Raw genomic sequence first — 21,980 nt, forward strand, 5'->3', positions numbered from 1 at the left:
ATAAACATGGATAAAAAGAAGGAACCACTACTCGAATGGGGTTCTCAACATCACTGTTCCTCCTCCATCCCCGCAAAACTTAGCATAGCACAGCAGACATCCACACCAGCCGAATGCTGTTGCACAGAGCGGCAACCGCCCGAGGAGACTCAATACCTTGAGCAAGAGGAGCTTGTTACGAATGCTCAATTTGTTGTAACCCATCGTCTTGAGTTCCCAGGCAAGCGTTCCATCAAAATCCTCGCATATCTGAAATCGCATTAGACAAGAGCTTCAGTTCCACATTCTATTCCCAACTGATCACGGCAAAGTCGTTGCGAGATGAAAAATGAAATGAATGAATGATCGTTTTAAGGCCATTTTCCCCGCTCGAGCGGGGGTTAGCCTTGCGGGCCCCATGACAATCATGGTTCCCTGTTTGAGGCAATGTTTTTATGGCCGGATGCACTTCCTGACGCCAACCCTTGGTCGCCTCTTACGATGCGCAGGGATACGGTGTACCTATTCTAAACCGGGGTACACACCGGGATACACCAGGTACAGACCGGTTGCGAGATACCAGACTTTTTTTTTTTGTTTTGTATACGAGATCGAGGCTCGTGCAAGAACTAACATTAATCACAAAAAAACAAACAGGTATATAAAAAACAAATAATAAAGGGAGCGGGAGACAAGATGGGGAGAGAGAGGGAAGCACACAAACACAACAGTAGAGAACAGGGACATCGGGAGATCTGTGGGAGAGAGAGAGAGGGCTTGGGGGGAGGAGGCATGGGAAGGAGGGGGTGGGAGAGGTATAGAACACATGGACACTGCTACGACTTCAAGGAAAGAAGTCGGTATTTCAAAAAAAGTGGATCTGGGGTGAAATTAACAGGGGTAGAAAATATCAAGGTTTTGGACAGGGGAAGATAAGAGATGGTGGTGAACAGCTGTTTTAAAGACCTGGAGGGAGGAGTGGGATTGAAGAGAGCGAGGGACTTTGTTCAGGAGGCGGGAGAAAAGAGGAATGAAGGAGTGAAGGTGAGCAGAGAGTCTTGATTTTGGCAGTTTAACCATAAGAGGGTTGCAGGCAGATGTTGTGCGACCTGTAGGAATATTTGGGGGACAGAGCCCAGAGAGAGCTGGGGGGGGGGGGGGGCAAGGCCAGAGAGGAGTCGGGAGAAGACAGAAACACTGGAAGTAGACCTGCACTGGGATTAGCATAGTTGGGATTACACAATCATAACTATAATACATTTTGGCAAACTGTTTCAAAGAACCTCACCACCTTTCCCTTCCCTCCAGGAAAGCTCACCTTAGCCAGGTGTTTCTCCCAGCGATCTACACCGATACTTTGGCCCATAGTTTTCAACAAGCGAAGATGTAGCGTGACCAGCTCTTGAGGAACTATCAGAAGGAACAACATCAGGTAGAGCAAAACTATTTATCAAAGAAAGAGCAGTATACCTACGACAGATAGTACGTTATACATGGTTGAAAGATGTTTACTCCACTGAAGGTATAGACCCGGAACCCCTTTACTATGACCACTTTAAAACACCTTCATGTGTACTGTAATTGCTACCTTAATGCATCCTGCATCCTAGACCATTAAAATAGACCAAGGTGTGTCAAAATCAGGACCAAACTCAAGTTCAAAAGGCAAGGTTGGTGGAGGGAGCAAGGTAATCAAGGCCGAACCAAATGCAACTTTGCAACGGCTTTCCAACCTGCCCTCATGCCACAAAACCGAAGGTCCTTTTCTTCGATCGAAGTCCGACTGGCAGGCGGGTGTTCGTCGAAAATTAGCGTTTATTCAAACGATGAAGCACGAGCGTTTCACGAAGCACACGGGCGACATTACGGTCCTCCTCGGCAACTGATGACTTCCTTGCCTCTACAGTTAGACGCTATCGTCGAGGTCGTATTTGCCATTTTGGGGAAGAAATGTGCACTTTTGAGTACAAATATGCCCTTTGGCACACAAATATTTTGAACTTTGCTCCTTCATACAAGATCTAGGTCTAGCCCATGCAAGCATGTTAAATTGATCAGTAACCATGGCAACCATTTTTTCTGTTGACAGAAAAAGAAAAAGAAAACAATCATTAACGAAAATCTCATTTTATTACATAAGGAGTAAATGTTTGAGCCCACAAATTAAATCATTTATGGGCAGAATCCTTCCATTGCATTCTTTATTTAGTTTATAGACGCTAAGGAATCTAAGCTATAAATTGGTGAGAATAATGGATAATTGCTTGTTTTAAACACTAAATAAAACACAAAACTGTCAAAATTTACATATGAAGTTACATTTGTGTCATATCACCAATAATCTAACTGAGCATTCTTGACAATTTCATTTTCAATCGTCTCCATTGTTGGTACAGCCATCTTTGCAGGAGCACAAATCTTTTCTGAGAAGCGCTTGCAATTCCCCGAACAGCACACCTTGCAGTGACAACGAATCGAGTCTCCACAACCTTTTGCTGCCTCCGGACGAGTCATCTACAGTGGTCTCCTAACCGGATCATGGGCCCATAACCCCAATCAGCTGGACTAGGAACGTTGGGACGGGCCAGAGTGATTGCGACAAGATGTGGCCTGCTTGAAGGACCGCAAGCTTGACATGCTGAAGTAGAGTATCACTAGTTGGTGGCATGGTGCTCATACTTCGAGCCCTTGTGAACAAATCATGCCATTAATCATCACAAGAGCTGTACCCTCAATTATTTTGATAGATTACAATCACAAATCTCTCAATGCTGTAAAATAGAGTGATGCTGCTGTAACTTGTTGCGTAACCCTACCCCAGTGACATTATCACCTTTCACAGCATTGTCAGCTCTTCTAGAGTTGTTACTCCAGATTGGAACAGAAAGCTGTCCACCCATTGACCCAACATCTTCATAACTGACATCTTGAAGTGTAAGCCCCCAAGTAACACCATATACTGGGCTTCTCCAACATCATTGTGCCACTGCCACCTCTTCATGATGGCATAAAGTGGTTAGTCTCCTGTTATGAATGGAGTGTGACTGGGGTTGAGGTACTCAGTTGCACTTCTTAGCACGTGCATGCCATGTAAAAGCATTGCGACCGAGTGGGCATTTTCATTGAAAAGTGGCGTCAAACAGACAATGGACACTGGGCGTAACTGTGGTGATAGTTGAGGCATGAAAAGCTGCCCAGGATATGAACTCCTCGTCATCCAAGTCCACCTTTCCCATTAAGTGTTGCACCTCATGGAGACATTCGTATTCCAGGAATACGGAATAGGGAATACAGAATACATAATTTTTTACAATGAGGAATAACACAATGGTATATGGTACTCAGAGGATACCCAATCTTGGAGCAAAAGTGCCAATAAATCTTAATCAGCAAAGTCAAACACTGCACATGTTCCTATATTGTCTTACGTAACCCTGACTGTATCTTGCAGCTCTGTCTTATTGCTCGTTTCTCAAAGAGTAATGTCTTCATCCAGCCTCAGGCCACACCATGACCTGCACTTAGAGAAGCCCAAAATAACTGTTGTGGCTTCCCTCTAACCAATAGGATGGGGACAGAGGGGAGGGGCGGAGCCTCTCGAGGAATTTCTGCACGGCCAGACACGGGAAAATACTCTCGTGGGTTTTACTGTTTTGTTCACTTGGTGTCAACAAGCGTTACGCCTAGGTCCCCCGTCGTTGAAGTGATGTGAGTTGACAAAGTGGAAGACGCAAGGCGGCAATCTTGGATTTTTGACGTGGCAACCCAATTTTCAATAGCGTTCTCCCTTATGCATAGATACACCCACAAACCAGATTAGAAGTTAGTAGTTCGTTTATTTTTCAAGATATTTCACTCACAAGGTTCAGACATATATATGGTGGCGGCCATCTTGGATTTTGACGTGGCGACCCAATTTTCAATAGCGTTCTTCCTTATGTCTCGATACACCCACACACCAGATTAGAAGTTGGTACTTCACTTATTTTTCAAGATATTCCGCTCACAAGGTTCAGACATACATGGCGGCGGCCATCTTGGATTTTGACATGGTGACCCAATTTTCAATAGGGTTATTCCATGTGCCAAGTTGCACACACACACCAAATTAGAATTCGGTCCTTCGCTTACTTTTATAAAGATATTGCAGTGCACGTATGCACGCACGCACGCACGGACACACACACGGACGGAGGGTAAAACTATAGTCCCCCTTTCGCTCCGCAGTGCGACGGGGGACAAAAACTGAGTACTCCCTTTCAGCACACGTCATCGTCGGGGCCCCTTCGGTACCTGACAATGACGTGATGCAGCGCCTGGAGATTACAAAATTCTCTGATCCAGAGCCAGATTTGAATCTTCACGAAAACCGGTTGGATTTGTCCTTGTGACACTCCCTACCTGTCCACCATGTTTCATCTGAATCCATCCACAACCTTTTGAGATATCTTGCTGTGTATCTTTTTTGGCTCAACCGTGAAGGTCAATGATGGTCAATGATGAAGCTCAATGGTGAAGCTCAATGGTGCTATGTATCTCCCAATGGTGAAGCTCAATGGTGCTATGTATCTCCCAATGGTGAAGCTCAATGGTGAAGCTCAATGGTGCTATGTATCTCCCAATGGTGAAGCTCAATGGTGCTATGTATCTCCCAATGGTGAAGCTCAATGGTGAAGCTCAATGGTGCTATGTATCTCCCGATGGTGAAGCTCAATGGTGAAGCTCAATGGTGAAGCTCAAAGGTGCTATGTATCTCCCAATGGTGAAGCTCAATGGTGCTATGTATCTCCCAATGGTGAAGCTCAATGGTGCTATGTATCTCCCAATGGTGAAGCTCAATGGTGAAGCTCAATGGTGCTATGTATCTCCCAATGGTGAAGCTCAATGGTGCTATGTATCTCCCAATGGTGAAGCTCAATGGTGAAGCTCAATGGTGCTATGTATCTCCCAATGGTGAAGCTCAACGGTGCTATGTATCTCCCAATGGTGAAGCTCAATGGTGCAATGCATCTCCCGATGGTGAAGCTCAATGGTACAATGCATCTCCCAATGGTGAACCTCAATGGTGCTATGTATCTCCCAATGGTGAAGCTCAATGGTGCTATGTATCTCCCAATGGTGAAGCTCAATGGTGCTATGTATCTCCCAATGGTGAAGGTCAATGGTGCTATGTATCTCCCAATGGTGAAGGTCAATGGTGCTATGTATCTCCCAATGGTGAAGGTCAATGGTGAAGCTCAATGGTGCTATGTATCTCCCAATGGTGAAGCTCAATGGTGCTATGCATCTCCCGATAGTGAAGCTCAATGGTGCTATGTATCTCCCAATGGTGAAGGTTAATGGTGCTACGTATCTCCCAATGGTGAAGGTCAATGGTGCTACGTATCTCCCAATGGTGAAGGTCAATGGTGAAGCTCAATGGTGAAGCTCAATGGTGCTATGTATCTCCCAATGGTGAAGCTCAATGGTGAAGCTCAATGGTGCTATGTATCTCCCAATGGTGAAGGTCAATGGTGAAGCTCAATGGTGAAGCTCAATGGTGAAGCTCAATGGTGAAGCTCAATGGTGCTATGTATCTCCCAATGGTGAAGCTCAATGGTGAAGCTCAATGGTGCTATGTATCTCCCAATGGTGAAGCTCAATGGTGAAGCTCAATGGTGCTATGCATCTCCCAATGGTGAAGCTCAATGGTGAAGCTCAATGGTGCTATGTATCTCCCAATGGTGAAGCTCAATGGTGAAGCTCAATGGTGCTATGCATCTCCCAATGGTGAAGCTCAATGGTGCTATGTATCTCCCAATGGTGAAGCTCAATGGTGAAGCTCAATGGTGCTATGTATCTCCCAATGGTGAAGCTCAATGGTGAAGCTCAATGGTGCTATGTATCTCCCAATGGTGAAGCTCAATGGTGCTATGCATCTCCCGATGGTGAAGCTCAATGGTGCTATGTATCTCCCAATGGTGAAGGTCAATGGTGCTATGTATCTCCCAATCGTGAAGGTCAATGGTGCTATGCATCTCCCAATGGTGAAGCTCAATGGTGCTATGCATCTCCCAATGGTGAAGAATCACTTTAAAAATTCTCAAATCCAGATCCAGATCCGGATCTTCACCAAAATCTAATAATTTCGGCATTGTCACATACCCAACCTCAACAAAAAATTTCGTCCGAATCCGTCCACAACTTTTTGAGATGTCTTGTCAACAGACAAACAAACAGACAGAAAGACAGATGGGGGTGAAAACATAACCTCCATCCACCTTCGGTGGTGGAGGTAACAACAAGTGAGAACAAGTGAGCAAGTAAAGGTGAGGGAGAATGGGGTGAGATTGAGGAGGCGAGATTGGGGAGGCGAGATTGGGGAGGCGAGATTGGGGAGGCGAGATTGAGGAGGTGAGATTGAGTGGGCGAGACCGAGGAGGGCGAGACCGAGGAGGGCGAGACCGAGGAGGGCGAGACCGAGGCGGGCGAGACCGAGGAGGTAAGACCGAGGAGGTGAGACCGAGGTGGTGAGACCGAGGTGGTGAGACCGAGGTGGTGAGACCGAGGTGGTGAGACAGATTGAGAAGGTGAGATTGAGGGGCGCGATTGAGGAGGAGGATGGAAGTGAGGGAGGATGGAGGAGAGGGAGGTGGAGGTGAGGGAGGATGGAGGAGAGGGAGGGTGGAGAAGAGGGAGGATGGAGGTGAGGGGATGGGGATGAAGATGAGTAGGTGGGGAGATAGGGGTGAAGGGATGAGGGTGAGGAGATGGGGAGATGGGAGCGAGGAGATGGGGAGATGGGAGCGAGGAGATGGGGAGATGGGAGCGAGGAGATGGGAGCGAGATGGGGAGATGGGAGCGAGGAGATGGGGAGATGGGAGCGAGGAGATGGGGAGATGGGAGCGAGGAGATGGGGAGATGGGAGCGAGGAGATGGGAGCAACGAGATGGGGAGATGGGAGCGAGGAGATGGGGAGATGGGAGCGAGGAGATGGGGAGATGGGAGCGAGGAGATGGGGAGATGGGAGCGAGGAGATGGGGAGATGGGAGCGAGGAGATGGGGAGATGGGAGCGAGGAGATGGGGAGATGGGAGCGAGGAGATGGGGAGATGGGAGCGAGGAGATGGGGAGATGGGAGCGAGGAGATGGGGAGATGGGAGCGAGGAGATGGGGAGATGGGAGCGAGGAGATGGGGAGATGGGAGCGAGGAGATGGGGAGATGGGAGCGAGGAGATGGGGAGATGGGAGCGAGGAGATGGGGAGATGGGAGCGAGGAGATGGGGAGATGGGAGCGAGGAGATGGGGAGATGGGAGCGAGGAGATGGGGAGATGGGAGCGAGGAGATGGGGAGATGGGAGCGAGGAGATGGGGAGATGGGAGCGAGATGGGGAGATAGGGAGATGGGAGGGAGGAGATGGGGAGATGGGAGCGAGGAGATGGGGAGATGGGAGCGAGGAGATGGGGAGATGGGAGCGAGGAGATGGGGAGATGGGAGCGAGGAGATGGGGAGATGGGAGCTAGGAGATGGGGAGATGGGAGCTAGGAGATGGGGAGATGGGTGCGAGGAGATGGGGAGATGGGTGCGAGGAGATGGGGAGATGGGTGCGAGGAGATGGGGAGATGGGTGCGAGACGTGGGGAGATGGGAGCGAGACGTGGGGAGAAGGGAGCGAGACGTGGGGAGAAGGGAGCGAGACGTGGGGAGACGGGAGCGAGACGTGGGGAGAAGGGAGCGAGACGTGGGGAGACGGGAGCGAGACGTGGGGAGACGGGAGCGAGACGTGGGGAGACGGGAGCGAGACGTGGGGAGACGGGAGCGAGACGTGGGGAGACGGGAGCGAGACGTGGGGAGACGGGAGCGAGACGTGGGGAGATGTGAGCGAGATGTGGGGAGATGGGAGCGAGGGGATGGGGAGATGTGAGCGAGGGGATGGGGAGATGAGCGAGGGGATGGGGAGATGTGAGCGAGGGGGTGGGGAGATGTGAGCGAGGGGATGGGGAGATGTGAGCGAGGGGATGGGGAGATGTGAGCATGAGGATGGGGAGATGAGGATGGGGAGATGAGGATGGGGGAGTGAAGTGAAGATGAAAGTGAAGGAGGATGGATGGGGAGATGGAGGATGGATGTGAAGGAGGATCGATGGAAGTGAAGGATGGATGAAAGTGAAGGATGGATGAAAGTGAAGGATGGATGAAAGTGAAGGATGGATGAAAGTGAAGGATGGATGAAAGTGAAGGATGGATGAAAGCGAAGAAGGATGGGTGAAAGCGAAGAAGGATGGGTGAAAGCGAAGAAGGATGGGTGAAAGCAAAGAATGGGTGGAAGCGAAGGATGGATGGAAGTGAAGAAGGATGGATGGAAGTGATGGGATGGATGGAAGTGATGGATGGATGGAAGTGATAGGATGGAGGTGAGGAGGTGCAGGTGAGGGGTGCAGGTGAGGAGATGGAGGTGAGGGGATGGATGTGAGGGGATAGGGGATGGATGTGAGGGGATGGATGTGAGGGGATGGATGTGAGGGGATGGATGTGAGGGGATGGATGTGAGGGGATGGATGTGAGGGGATGGATGTGAGGGGATGGATGTGAGGGGATGGAGGTGAGGGGATGGAGGTGAGGGGATGGAGGTGAGGGGATGGAGGTGAGGGGATGGAGGTGAGGGGATGGAGGCGAGGGGGTGGAGGCGAGGGGTGGAGGCGAGGAGGTGGCGGCGAGGGGTGGAGGCGAGGGGGTGGAGGCGAGGGGGTGGAGGCGAGGGGGTGGAGGCGAGGGGGTGGAGGCGAGGGGATGGAGGCGAGGGGATGGAGGCGAGGGGATGGAGGCGAGGGGATGGAGGCGAGGGGATGGAGGCGATGGGGATGGAGGCGAGGGGGATGGAGGCGAGGGGATGGAGGCGAGGGGATGGAGGCGAGGGGATGGAGGCGAGGGGATGGAGGCGAGGGGATGGAGGCGAGGGGATGGAGGCGAGGGGATGGAGGCGAGGGGATGGAGGCGAGGGGATGGAGGAGAGGGGATGGAGGCGAGGGGATGGAGGCGAGGGGATGGAGGAGAGGGGATGGAGGAGAGGGGATGGAGGCGAGGGGATGTAGGAGAGGGGATGGAGGAGAGGGGATGGAGGCGAGGGGATGGAGGCGAGGGGATGGAGGCGAGGGGATGGAGGCGAGGGGATGGAGGCGAGGGGATGGAGGCGAGGGGATGGCGGCGAGGAGATGGAGGCGAGGGGATGGAGGCGAGGGGATGGAGGCGAGGGGATGGAGGTGAGGGGATAGGTTAATTCCACAGACCAACACTCCAGCAGGGGAAACGCACACACATGGTCTCCCGGGCTGAAAGACATGATGATGCAAAACTAAAGGTTAACGCATTAAACGAAAACATGACGTTGCTTTCATCCGCGAGAATAAAGCGCTGAAGCAATGGACGCTTCTAACGGACTCGCTGCGAGACCAAAAGCTCCGGCGGTCGCCACATGCACGGGAGGCGAGGCCTGCGCTGGCGCCATGACCCCGAAAGCGTCAATGGCTGCAAGGACCCCGGATCCCGACGACCCGAAACCCTGCTCCCGCCTCACCGCTATCGCGAGCACCCAATGCCGCTTCGAGCTCGGCGAAGGAGAAGGTCGCGACGCGTAGCGTTTCGCCATATCGCTCCAAGAAGGAACAAACGACCGCGAAAAGCGGGCTTCGTTCCACGGCCGCCATTGCAGCGCGGGACAAACGGCTGCCCCGGGATTCTCTGAGATTTTCAAAAGCGCCTCCAGGGCGCTTTTTGTTTACCCACGATCTGCTCATATACGTTTGTGACGCCCGTGAGGTATTTGTACTTTATGTTATTCCTGTCGTCAGGATTTCTTTCCCCCCGTTAAAAGCTATAAAAACAAACGACATCAGGACAAGTGAGAATTTTTATGTTGTTTTGAAAATCCATAAAGAATCATCGTGGAATTGTCTTTATGAAAACTTTATTATACAATATTATTGGAAGTTTCTTGGTGCAAAGTACAAAATCTATTTTCATAAATGATAAGATATCAATTGAAATGGATTACCGTTTGACGACAATACGAAGTAGCGATAGTTAAACTGATTTGGTTTAAATAAACCTCGTGCGCGACGTTTATTCAAAGTGTTTTGTCGTCTTGTAAACCACGTGACTGGTCGGTCATTGAAGACATTTGCAGATCCTGGATGGCTCGCCGAGGGAGGTGGAGAACATCACCCAACCTCATGGAGGCATGGCACTCAACCTCATGGAGACACAGCACTCAACCTCATGGAGACACAGCACTCAACCTCATGGAGACACAGCACTCAATCTCATGCAGTGACATCACTCAAACTCATGGAGGTGAATCGCTCTACCTCATGGAGACACAGCACTCAACCTCATGGAAGAATAGCACTCTTACTCATGGAGACATAGCACTCAACCTCATGGAGTGACCACTCAACCTCATGGAGGAACAGCACTCAAGCTCATGGAGAAACAGCACTCAACCTCATGGAGACATAACACTCAACTTCATGGAGGCTTTAGCACTCAAACTCATGGAAACATAGCACTCAACCTCATGGAGACAAAGCACTCAACCTCATGGAGACACAAAACTCAACGTCATGGAGACATAGCACTCAACCTCATGGAGTGACATCACTCAACCTCATGGAGGATAATCACTCCACCTCGTGGAGACACAGCACTCAACCTCATGGAAGAATAATAATAATAATAATAATACATTTATTTTATATAGCGCTTTTCAAGAAGCCCAAAGACGCTTTGACAGAGTACAAAAAACAAGTGCAAAAAGACAAAAATCAATAGGTAAATCATCAAAGCAAAAGGAAGGAGAAGGAGAAGAGATAGTCAGGGGTTAAATGCTGTGGGTTAAATGTTGAATGCAGTGTTGAACAGGTGGGTCTTGAGTGATGTTTTGAATGTGGTGAGTGAGGAGGAGTCTCTGATGGTGTGAGGTAGTGAGTTCCAGAGGGTGGGAGCAGCGATGGAGAAGGCCCTGTCCCCCCAGGATCTGAATTTGGTCCGGATGGGGGGGGGGGTCAGGAGGTTGGTACCAGCAGAGCGGAGGTTGCGGGTGGGAGTGTGTCTGGAGAGGAGGTCAGCCAGGTAGGATAGGGCCAGGTTATGGAGGGCTTTATAGGTCAAGAGGAGGATTTTGTACTGGATTCTCTGGGGGATGGGGAGCCAGTGAAGCTTGTAAAGGACGGGGGTGATGTGGTCACGGGTCCGGGAATGGGTGAGTAGACGGGCAGCGGAGTTCTGAATGTATTGGAGTTTATTGGTGATTATTGAGGGTGAACCATAGAGGAGGCTGTTGCAGTAGTCCAGACGGGAAGTGATGAAGGCGTGGATGAGGGTTTCTGCAGCCGTGGAGGAGAGGGATGGACGGAGACGGGCGATGTTTTTCAGGTGAAAGAAGGCTGTCTTTGTGATCTGTTTAGTGTATTTGTCGAAGCAGAGGGTTTGGTCAAAGATGATGCCAAGATTCCGGATGTGAGGGGAGGTGGATACTGGGAAAGCGTCGATGTTGAGGGCAAAGTTATGGGTGGATTTGGTGAGCGTTTTTGGGCCAATGATGATTATTTCAGATTTATCATAGTTAAGTTTGAGGAAGTTGATTTGAAGCCAGGATTTTATTTCAGTGATGCAGTTTGTCAGGATAGAGTGGGTGGCGGTGGAGATGGACTTGGTGGAGATGAAAAGCTGGATGTCATCGGCGAAGCAGTGGAATTGGAGACCATGACGGCGGATTAAGTGACCAAGGGGGGACAGGTGCAGGATGAAGAGGAGGGGGCCAAGAACTGAACCTTGGGGGACACCTTGGGGGAGGGGAGCAGTGGGGGATTTGCAGTTATTGATGGAGATGAACTGGCGTCTGTCAGAGAGGTATGATTTGATCCAAGAGAGGGCAGTGCCGGTAATGTTAAAGGTGGTTTCAAGTCGGGTGAGGAGGATGGTGTGATTGATGGTGTCAAAGGCGGCGCTGAGGTCGAGGAGGATGAGAATGTTGAGGTTGCCAGCGTCAGAGGAGAGGAGAAGGTCGTTGGTGATTTTGAGGAGAGCAGTTTCAGTACTGTGGTTGGAGTGGAATCCGGATTGGAATGTTTCATACAGGTTATTGGCAGAGAGGTGATGTTTGAGTTGAGTGGCTACAGCGCGTTCCAAAACTTTTGACAGAAAGGGTAGGTTGGAGATGGGTCTGAAGTTATTTAGGGTGTCAGGGTTGAGTCCAGGTTTGTTCAGAATGGGGGTAACAGCAGCAATTTTGAGGGATGGTGGGACGATGCCTGTAGACAGGGAGGAGTTTATTGTTGCAGTGATAAGTGGAGAGAGAGCAGGAAGGGAGGCCTTGACAAAGCTGGAGGGGATGGGGTCAAGAGTGCAGGTGGCAGTTTTCATTCCTATGAGGAGTTCAGAGAGGTCAGTAGGGGAGACTGGGGAGAATTGAGACAGGGGTTGTCAGGATAAGGGGGGGCAGGTGGTTTGAGGGGGAGCGGGTGCGGTGGTGGTTAAGCTGTTGTAGATGTTGTCAATTTTGCATTGGAAGAATGAAAGGAAGGAGATGCAGTTGTCTACTGTGAATGACTGGGTGGTGGTGTCCAGGGGGCTGAGGAGTTTGTTTATTGTAGAGAAGAGTGCTTTTGGGTTTCCAGAGCCAGAGTGAATAATTTGAGAGTAGTAGGCGGAGCGGGCGCGGGAGAGGGCATCTTTGTAGTGTTGTAGGTGGTCCTTGTCGGCTTGGGAGTGAATTGTGAGACCTGTTTTATTGCAGAGTCTTTCAAGTTGGCGAGCACGAGTTTTCATCAGGCGGAGTTCAGGGGTAAACCAGGGAGCAGAATGGGTGAAAGAAACTGTTTTGGTTTTTATAGGCGCAAGCTGGTCAAGGCAGGAGGAGAGAGTGTGGTTGTAGTAGTCAGTGAGGTCAGAAGGGGTGTGGAGGTCAACGATGAATAGCACTGGGTGAAATGGGTGAAAGAATAGCACTCTTACTCATGGAGACATAGCACTCAACCTCATGGAGTCACATCACTCAACCTCATGGAGGCACAGCACTCAACCTCATGGAGACACAACACTCAACCTCATGGAGACATAACACTCAACCTCATGGAGACATAGCACTCAACCTCATGGAGGAACAGCACTCAACCTCATGGAGACACAAAACTCAACCTCATGGAGACATAGCACTCAACCTCATGGAGACTTTAGCACTCAACCTCATGGAGACATAGCACTCATCCTCATGGAGGATTACCGCTCAATCTCATGGAGACACGGCACTCAACCTCGTGGAGGAATAGCACTCGACTTCATGGAGACATAGCACTTAGCCTCATAGAGGATTAGCACTCAACCTCATGGAGACATAGCACTCAACCTCAAGGAGACATGGCACTCAACCTCATGGAGGTATGGCACTCAACCTAATGGAGGGACATCCCTCAACCTCATGGAGGATTAGCACTCAACCTCATGGAAACAAAGCACTCAACCCCATGGAGGGATACCGCTTCTCAACCCCACGGAGGGATATCACTCAGCCCTATGGAGGGATACTACTCAACCCCACAGAAGGATATCACTCAACTCCATGGAGGGATACCACTCAACCTCACAGAGTGATACCACCTAGCCTCATGGAGAAATACCATCCAACCTCATGGAGGCTTATCACCCAACCTCATGGAGGATTTATCTGTGTACTATACATTGTAACAAGCGTTACGCCTAGGTCCCCCGTCGGTGATGTGATGTGAGTTGACAAAGTGGAAGACGCACAAAACATGGAAGAGTTGATAATATTTGCGAGTGAGTTGGAGACACACCCACACACCAGATTAGAAGTTAGTAGTTCGTTTATTTTTCAAGATATTCCGCTCACAATGTTCAGACATACATGGCGGCGGCCATCTTGGATTTTGACGTATCGAACCAATTTTCAATAGCGTTCTTCCTTATGCGTTGCTACACCCACACACCAGATTAGAAGTTGGTACTTCGCTTATTTTTCAAGATATTTCGCTCACAAGGTTCATACATATATATGATGGCGGCCATCTTGGATTTTGACGTGGCGACCCAATTTTCAATAGCGTTCTTCCTTATGCCTAGATACACCCACACACCAGATTAGAAGTTGGTACTTCACTTATTTTTCAAGATATTCCGCTCACAAGGTTCAGACATACATGGCGGCGGGCATCTTGGATTTTGACGTGGGTTGCACCCACACACCAAATTAGAATTCGGTCCTTTGCTTACGCATGCACGTACGCACGCACGCACGCACACACGCACGGATAGATGGACGCACACACGGACGGAGGGGAAAACCATAGTCCCCCTTTCCCTCCGCGGTGCGACGGGGGACAATAAAGGTCATGATTCGTTGTTTGGGTTGACATCAGTTTAAACTCATTTGCATACACATATCGATCAGAATTGTGGCCTGACGTGATTTATGGCTTCAGGAAAGATTTCCCTTCAGGTTTCCATTCACTAAGGATTTCTTTGAGGTTAAGGAAATGCGAAGGAGCCGTTTCTATGCCAGGCAGCCAATCAGATTAGAGATAGGACGCTCATCCGAAAGTCGACTTACTCGGAGAAGGTAGTTTCCACCTGACCAAGTTTCTCAGTAATCGACGAAAGGTTCTACAAGCGATACCTGCAATGGAGCGTGGCAATGCCATACGCGACCTGGACCTGGAGCTGGACCTGGACCTGGACAGGCTTCCAAATGATCGTGCCGTGGGGCTGCAGTGGGATGCCGAAAGCGACGTGTGACCAAATAGGCCTGTGATCAAACGTGGAATCCTTTCCACTATCAGTTCTTACCACTATCAGTTCACCTTTCCACTATCAGTTCACCTTTCCACTATCAGTTCACCTTTCCACTATACAATCCTATCTGTACTATTGGATGCCATCATCCACCCCTACAAACATAACAATATGTTTGGTGATGTAATCAACATTGCATACTCATCCTCGGACTACTTAAAATGGTTGACAAAGATGGTTCAATCCATCGCTACTTCTTCATGAGGAAAGGTTTGACCCTTTGGATTTCTAGCTCCCATTGTACTATCCATCAAGGTGTTAATCCAAGACCTCTAGCAGAAGAAACTAGGATGGGACGATGAAATCCAAGATCATCAACTCGCAGTTTGACAGAGGTATATCCAGTCACTTCTACATCTCACAGGCATCCATATCCCACGATGGAAACAGAGATCCTAACATGGATGAATGCATAATCCAGATGCATATTGTCATGTCACCCAGTGATTAAGACCACTGGGTGACGATAGACCGATCGTTTTACTCCTGAGGCGAACACCTGAATTATTGGCGGTTATTTTTATGGTGCGTGCAGGACAGAAGGCAGCGAGGTACTTGCCTGAACGAAAGTACACTGGTTTAACCCGAAACCCACAATGAACAGACACGACACGACAAATACAATGCAACAATACTGAATTTCATGAAAATAATTCAAAAACGAAATAAAGTTGTGGGAAAAACTAATTGAAACTCCTACTTTGAGGATCCTCCACTTAGACACAGAAACGGACACGGGCAAATTAAATGAAATACAAGTACAGATACATTCAAAGTACACCGCCCCCATGCCAAATAATTAAATATCCTCCAGCGCGGCATTGCCGGGGCGCCTCTAGCACCCGGCAATACCGCCGTGCAGCTCATAGAGACTGTATTTGGTGGGAGAGGTGCGCAATAATTGATTGATTAATTGTACAATTAAAATCAAGAAAAGATTATCAGAAAATATTTTCTTAATCAATTGGCTTATAGCATAACTAAACCACTGGTGCTTCATCCGAAGATGTACACTGAACAAAATTATAAACGCAACATCCGACATTTTGAAATAATTTATGAACGTTACAGTAAAATATCACCTATATTTTTCGGTATGTACAAAAGGTTTATGAGTCTTGAATTTGAGTGCATAAGGGTGTTTAAACGTTTTCAATGTTGTGGCAATCCCGTTATGAGATATTGCTCCCACCAGACGGGTGTGGCATGTACTGTCGCGTTTCAAAGAGCGTGAGCATTGCTCAGACACTCCTTGTACTGGGGACAATAAAAGGCCACCCAAAAATGACATGATTTGTCAGACGTCACAATGCCACAGATGCCACAATTCATGAGGGAGCGCGCCATTGGCATGCTGAATGATGGGATGTCCGTCAGAGCTGTTGCTGCACAGTGCAATGTGCATTTCTCCACCATCAACTGCTTGCGGCGCCATTTCAGACAGTTTGGCGCGACAGCCAATCAACCACTTGCCCGCAGACCACGTGTTACCACACCAGCTCAGGATCGGTACATCCAGCTCCTCCACCTGCGTGATCGTCTGCGACCAGTGACACAGACAGCACAAGAGACGGTTGGTCTGAATAACCGACGAATCACAGGACAGACCATACGAAATCGTCTCAGAGAAATCAATCTCCATGCCCGTCGTCCTCACCAGGGTCTTGACCTGACAGATGTTCGCCGTCGGAACCGACTACAGTGGGTGAAAGCACATTTTCGATGGCCCTTGGCACGCTGGAGAAGAGTCCTCTTCACGGACGAAACCAGTTTCCTACTCTTCAGGGCCGACGGTAGACAGCGTTCATAAATTCTTTCAAAATGTCGGATGTTGCGTTTATAATTTTGTTCAGTATATCTTTTAGAAATTTAATTAAATAAGTCATTAATAAAAAATTAAATAATTAATTGATTAATCAATAAATAATTAATCGATGAAATGATTAATCAATAAATCAAAAATATCCTTGATAGCCACATCGCTTGGTCACTGTCATGTCCAAATATTAGCTTCCGAGCTCAAAAGGTGCCTGAGATATTGGCCAAATGAGAAAGAAAATAAATAAATGATTAATAATGAAAATAAATAAATACTAATCATTAAAAAATTAAATTATTAATCAATTCGGTCATAGAACACATAAACCACCACCATTTCATCAGAATCTGTAACTTAAGAAAAAAAAATTGTCATTAATCGAATAATTAAATAATTAATCAATTAATTGATTAATTGATTAATTAATAAATCAAAAATAGCCTTTGCAGCCAAATCACCTGGTCATTGGCATGTCCAAATATCAGCTTCCTAACTCAAAAGGTGCCCGAGTTAATGGTCAGAAGAGAAAGGAAATTTAATTAATTAAATAAGTACTTAATTAATTGCTAATAATGAAATAACTCCTCAATTAATTGATTAATCAAAAAACAAAAAAATACCGTTTTTGACAAAGCACTTGCTCACCATTGTGCCGAAATTTCAGCTTCCTAGCTCAAAGGATGGGTGAGATATCGCCCGGACAAACAAGAAAGAAAACAAGAAAACAACCAGAGTGAAAACTGAGTACTCCCTTTCAGCGTGCGTCACTGCTGAGCCCCCTTCGGTGCCCGGCAATGACGTTATGCAGCGCCTGGAGATGGCATCGGAAAGGTGCGGTGTACAAAAATGGCCTTCTTGTGCACTTAGCTCGTCCCAACGAGGTCCTCCTCAAAGGCGATGGCGGGCGATGGTCCGGTCCAATGCCTCCCGCGCTGGAGCACCCCAAAATGATGCCAGCACCACGCGTCAAAAATGCCCAGTCGTGGAGCAAGCAGTCAAAACGGCCCTTCCTCACTTCCACCAGCAACCGCAATGTGGACCCCGACTCCCTGGTGAGACCAGATGTTGCCCGCTTTGTTGAGATGCTGCCGGTGCAGCAAAAGCTCCACGCTCCTTCCAAAGTGCACCAAAATCACGAGCACACCGAATGCACCAACAATGGCGAGCTTCTTGTTCAAGCCAAGAGACCAAAGCGACCAACAGAGTGACTCTTCTTCCTCCTGCTTGAAGCTTCTCGCTCTGACGTCACATTGACCAATCGCCAAGCTCCACCGAACCACCCCACCCAACCCCCCCCTCCCGTGTCTCCATGACCAATCATGAAGCTCGGGGCATGGCCTGCCGGTTACGATCTCCTCATGGAGGCAGGGTTCAGCCCGATTGGGAATGTTCTGGGTTCTGTCGGCAGTTATGCCGGTTATTGTTGGTTGCACGGCTGGCCTTGTAAATGTAAAAACGTAGGGGAAAAACCACAGTGGCAATCACATACTGGGGGAAAACCAACTTTAATCCCTATCTAGTTAACACAGCTTCACCCCCCCCCCCCATCCCCCACTGTGTGAAGACACATAAAAATCTTAAACTACAGTTTCCCTACTTAAATACATCGAGATGTCTCCTATGCGTGCACGGTCCATGCTATTACTATACAATCCTTTCTGTACTATGGGATTCCATCATCTACCCCCACAGAAGTAACAATATGTTTGGTGATGTAAGCAACATTGCATACTCATCCTCGGCCTACTTAAGAATGGTTGACAAAGATGGTTCAATCCAGTGCTACTTCGTCATAAGGAAGTGTTGTAATGCACTTCTCAAGAAGCCAACAAAACATTGGAACTCATGGGCAGCCTCATGGCCATTCGTCTCTCCAACATGGTGAAAGCCGAACTAGACTGGACCATAGAGTCCCTCATGTTTTGGACAGACTCCATAACTGTCATCCAGTACATAAAGAATGAAACAAGACGATTTAATAGGTTCGTAGCAACTAGATGGAGGAGATTCATGAGCAAAACATGCCAGAACAATGTCATCACGTGCCAGGACCCCTCCTGAACCCTGCAGATGATGGATCAAGAGGTCTGCCAATACAAGCTTTCCACCCTGAATGTCCCTGGTAGACCAGACCAAAGTTCCTATGGCAGTCAGAAGACCTGTGGCCTCGACAGAAAGTGAACAATGTACCAGAAGATGAAGTGGAAGTCATAAAGTCCCTAGAAGATGAATATGTGATGACCAAGGTTACCGGCTCACATTTAGATGAGCTACTGAGGAGACTCTCGTCATGGTACAAGCTACAAGTTTGCATCTCATGGTTCTCACGATTCATGCAGTATTTGTGGTCTAAAGGCAAGCCACAACCTGCTTCTCACCCAGCTCAAAGAGATGCAAACTTCCTCTGGGCCTATTGTCAAGATAGTTCAAGGACAGTACCTTCAAGACGAGTATAAGGCTTTGGCATCCAGTGAACAAGTCAAGGCTAACAGCAGGCTCACAGCAGTCTGCCCAAATCCTACTCAATGGTGTAATTTGTGTCGATTACGATGTACACCAATCTTGTCAGATGCTATCCATCCCATGGTTGTGCCCAACGAACATCCCATTGCCAAGCCAATTATCAGACACTATCACCAAACCCTTCGACATGCTGGCCATGAACACGTCGTGGCAGCGCTTCGCTGGCGCTACTGGATTCTTAATGCTCGTGCCTAAACCCGGGCAAGTGCTAGGATGTGGTATTGACTGCCGCAAGGGATATGAGGCCACCATGAAGCAGATGATAGGGAACCTCCCGAGAGTGAAATTGACTCCATACGAACCTCCATTCACTTGTACTGGTGTAGATTTATTTGGACCTTTCTACATCAAGCGAGGACGAAGCACTGAAAGGGTTTACAGATGTATCTTAATTTGTCTCTCCACAAGGGCCATTCACATCGAAGATGTTGGCTCCCTCGAATCAGACACCTTCATCCAAGCTCTGTATCGCTTTATCAGCATTAGAGACGCTGCCAAGGAGATCTGGAACAAAAATGGTACGAACTTCACTGGGGGAGAGAAGGAATTAAGACTATCCCTTCAAAAGTGGGACCAGATGGCCATTAGGCGAGCTCTGCACAAGGAGGAAGTCGAGTGGCATTGTCAGCTATTGAAGAAGTGGCCTTTTAAACCCCCCATGGCGAGTTATATGTCAGGAGTATGTGAGCGACTCATCAGGAGTGTTAGCAGGTCAATGAAGGCTATCCTGGGCTACCCTTGTGCCTTTGTCAGTCGGGAAACTCTTCGCACAGTGTACGCTGAGGCAGTAGTGATATTAAATACTCGTCCCGTGTCCAAGCAGCGATGATCCGAATGACTGGGAGCCAAGAACTCCGAATGACTGGGAGCCAAGAACACCATTCCGCATGGAACCTTCAACGATAACGAGGAAAGAACGAAATGGATCGTAGAGAGACGCAACTTGGCAGTCATCGATCTAGTCCTCTTTTCCTTGTCGATGACAATCTACTCCACAGACACTGGTATCTAGGCCAAGTAACAAGGGTGCTCCCTGGCACTGACGGGTGTATACGAACAGCCGAGGTCAAGACCAAGAGCTCGGTGTTGATATGTTCCATCGCCAAGTTATATCTGCTGGAGGAACAACTTAAGAAGATGGAGAGAAGGCTCTCATACCGACACTATCAACTGAAATGAATGTGTATGAATGTGCGTGTGTGTCACGAACGCCTCTGTCTGTTTACTTTCTATGAGATGTTTAACGACCCCCTGGTTCGTTCAAATGGGGAACCATGTTTAGGCTCAACACCAACAACTCCTGCCTTGGGTGGAAGTTCCTTTTTTCAGTGGCAGTTCCTTTTTTCTGTCTGCGATGTAGCGCAGCGTTTCCCTTCAGACCTTGCAAACCTCCATTTTTCTTTGTTTGTGCTTTCCTTTGAGCATTTGCTCATTCTGCAGGTGTGAACACTTGGCAGGTTATTTCCCTGCAATGAAAATGTCTCTTTAACGCCATTTTTCGTGGTTGTTTCTTTGCGTTTTTTGCTCGATAGTTCCATACTGCTTGTATGAACTAATACCCCCCATTAGCTCGTCCTCCGCGCAGCGGGAGTACCCATGCAGAATACTGATTGATTTTGCAATTCTTTCAGTGTGTCTGTCCGGGCCGTAACTTTTTTTTTACCATTTGCGTTATTGTCGTCAAATTTTCAACAAAGCTTTATTATGAGAACTAGCAACGGTACCCGCCTTATGGGCGGGGCTTCAATTTGGAGGCCCAAATGAAAAGGCAAAATATCAGAAATTGAAGGCTTTTTTATTTTAAACGATTTATATAAACATCCGTTAAATCATATCACACGCAAATCATCAAAATCGAAACAGTATTTGTAGAATTTCAATAAAAGCCACATCACTGTTCATATCGGTAAATATTATTCCATCGTGTTTGGAAAAACTGGAAAATTGTAAAATTGGAAAAATTGGAAAAATTGGAAAATTGGAAAAACAAAATAGCCTATTTTACTCCACAGGGTCCCAGGATTACCCACCCAAAATTTTGTTGCGATCGGTTCAGCCGTTTTTGCGGTACCTGGGAATGGACAGACAGACAGACAGATGGACATTTGGTGAATTATAGTAAGATATGGAGAAGACAAATTAATCCTTGTCACAAGGTCAAAGGTCAGCATCACCTAAAATCATCAATTTTCATCCAATTTACCAGAAATTTCAATGTACTCTTTGAGCTTTGTCACCAAATTTTCAATAAAGTTTTATTATGAGAATAAGAAGTCAAATTAATAATTTGGTCAAAAGGTCAAAGGTCAGCATCACGTAAAATCATCAATTTTCATTCCATTGACCTGAAATGTTAGGAATTTGCATATTGGTTCACTGAATTGGTTCACCAATGAAAAGCTAGAAGCCGATTGTTTTTTTTAAATACCAAAAGGTAAAAGTTGCATAAAATCATCAATTTTCATCCGATTGACTTGAAATTTGAGCAGGGTTTGCATATTGGGTCACTGAGGCATATTGCTTTTGAGGTCAAGAGGTCAAGGTCGCCTAAATTCGTAAATTTATTTTAGCTGTCTTCGTCATGCGGACGGGCTTTGCATTCTCAGATACTTTTTATGCCTCCGCCGACAAAGTCGCCGGAGGCATTATGTATTCGGATTGTCCGTCCGTCTGTCCGTCTGTACGGGCTAAACCTCGTTTTCCTCAGCAGCCATATGTCCGATTGAGACGAAACTTTCAGGGTAGGAGTGACACCCATGCAGAATGTTTTAATGATAATTGTGACGTCATAGGTCACGTGGTATGGAAGCCATCTTG

At 47.9% G+C, this 21,980-nt stretch overlaps 1 protein-coding gene across 1 annotated transcript in view; it reads right to left on the reverse strand.

Moving 5' to 3' along the window:
* Nucleotides 1-9,717, reverse strand: part of RSF1 (remodeling and spacing factor 1) — a 74,203-nt gene extending 64,486 nt beyond the window's left edge. Inside the window, exons 1-3 of the mRNA XM_068116867.2 lie at nt 9,531-9,717; nt 1,298-1,389; nt 157-249 (exon numbers count right to left, since the gene is read on the reverse strand). Coding sequence (XP_067972968.2) covers nt 157-249; nt 1,298-1,389; nt 9,531-9,660 — 315 coding nt within the window. The 5' untranslated portion in view covers nt 9,661-9,717. The remainder of the gene's footprint in view (nt 1-156; nt 250-1,297; nt 1,390-9,530) is intronic.
* Between the last annotated feature and the right edge of the window lie 12,263 nt (nt 9,718-21,980).

Source organism: Myxine glutinosa, chromosome 5 (genome assembly GCF_964187855.1).
Source record: "Myxine glutinosa chromosome 5, kmMyxGlut1.1, whole genome shotgun sequence".
In the NCBI taxonomy this organism is placed as follows: domain Eukaryota; kingdom Metazoa; phylum Chordata; class Myxini; order Myxiniformes; family Myxinidae; genus Myxine; species Myxine glutinosa.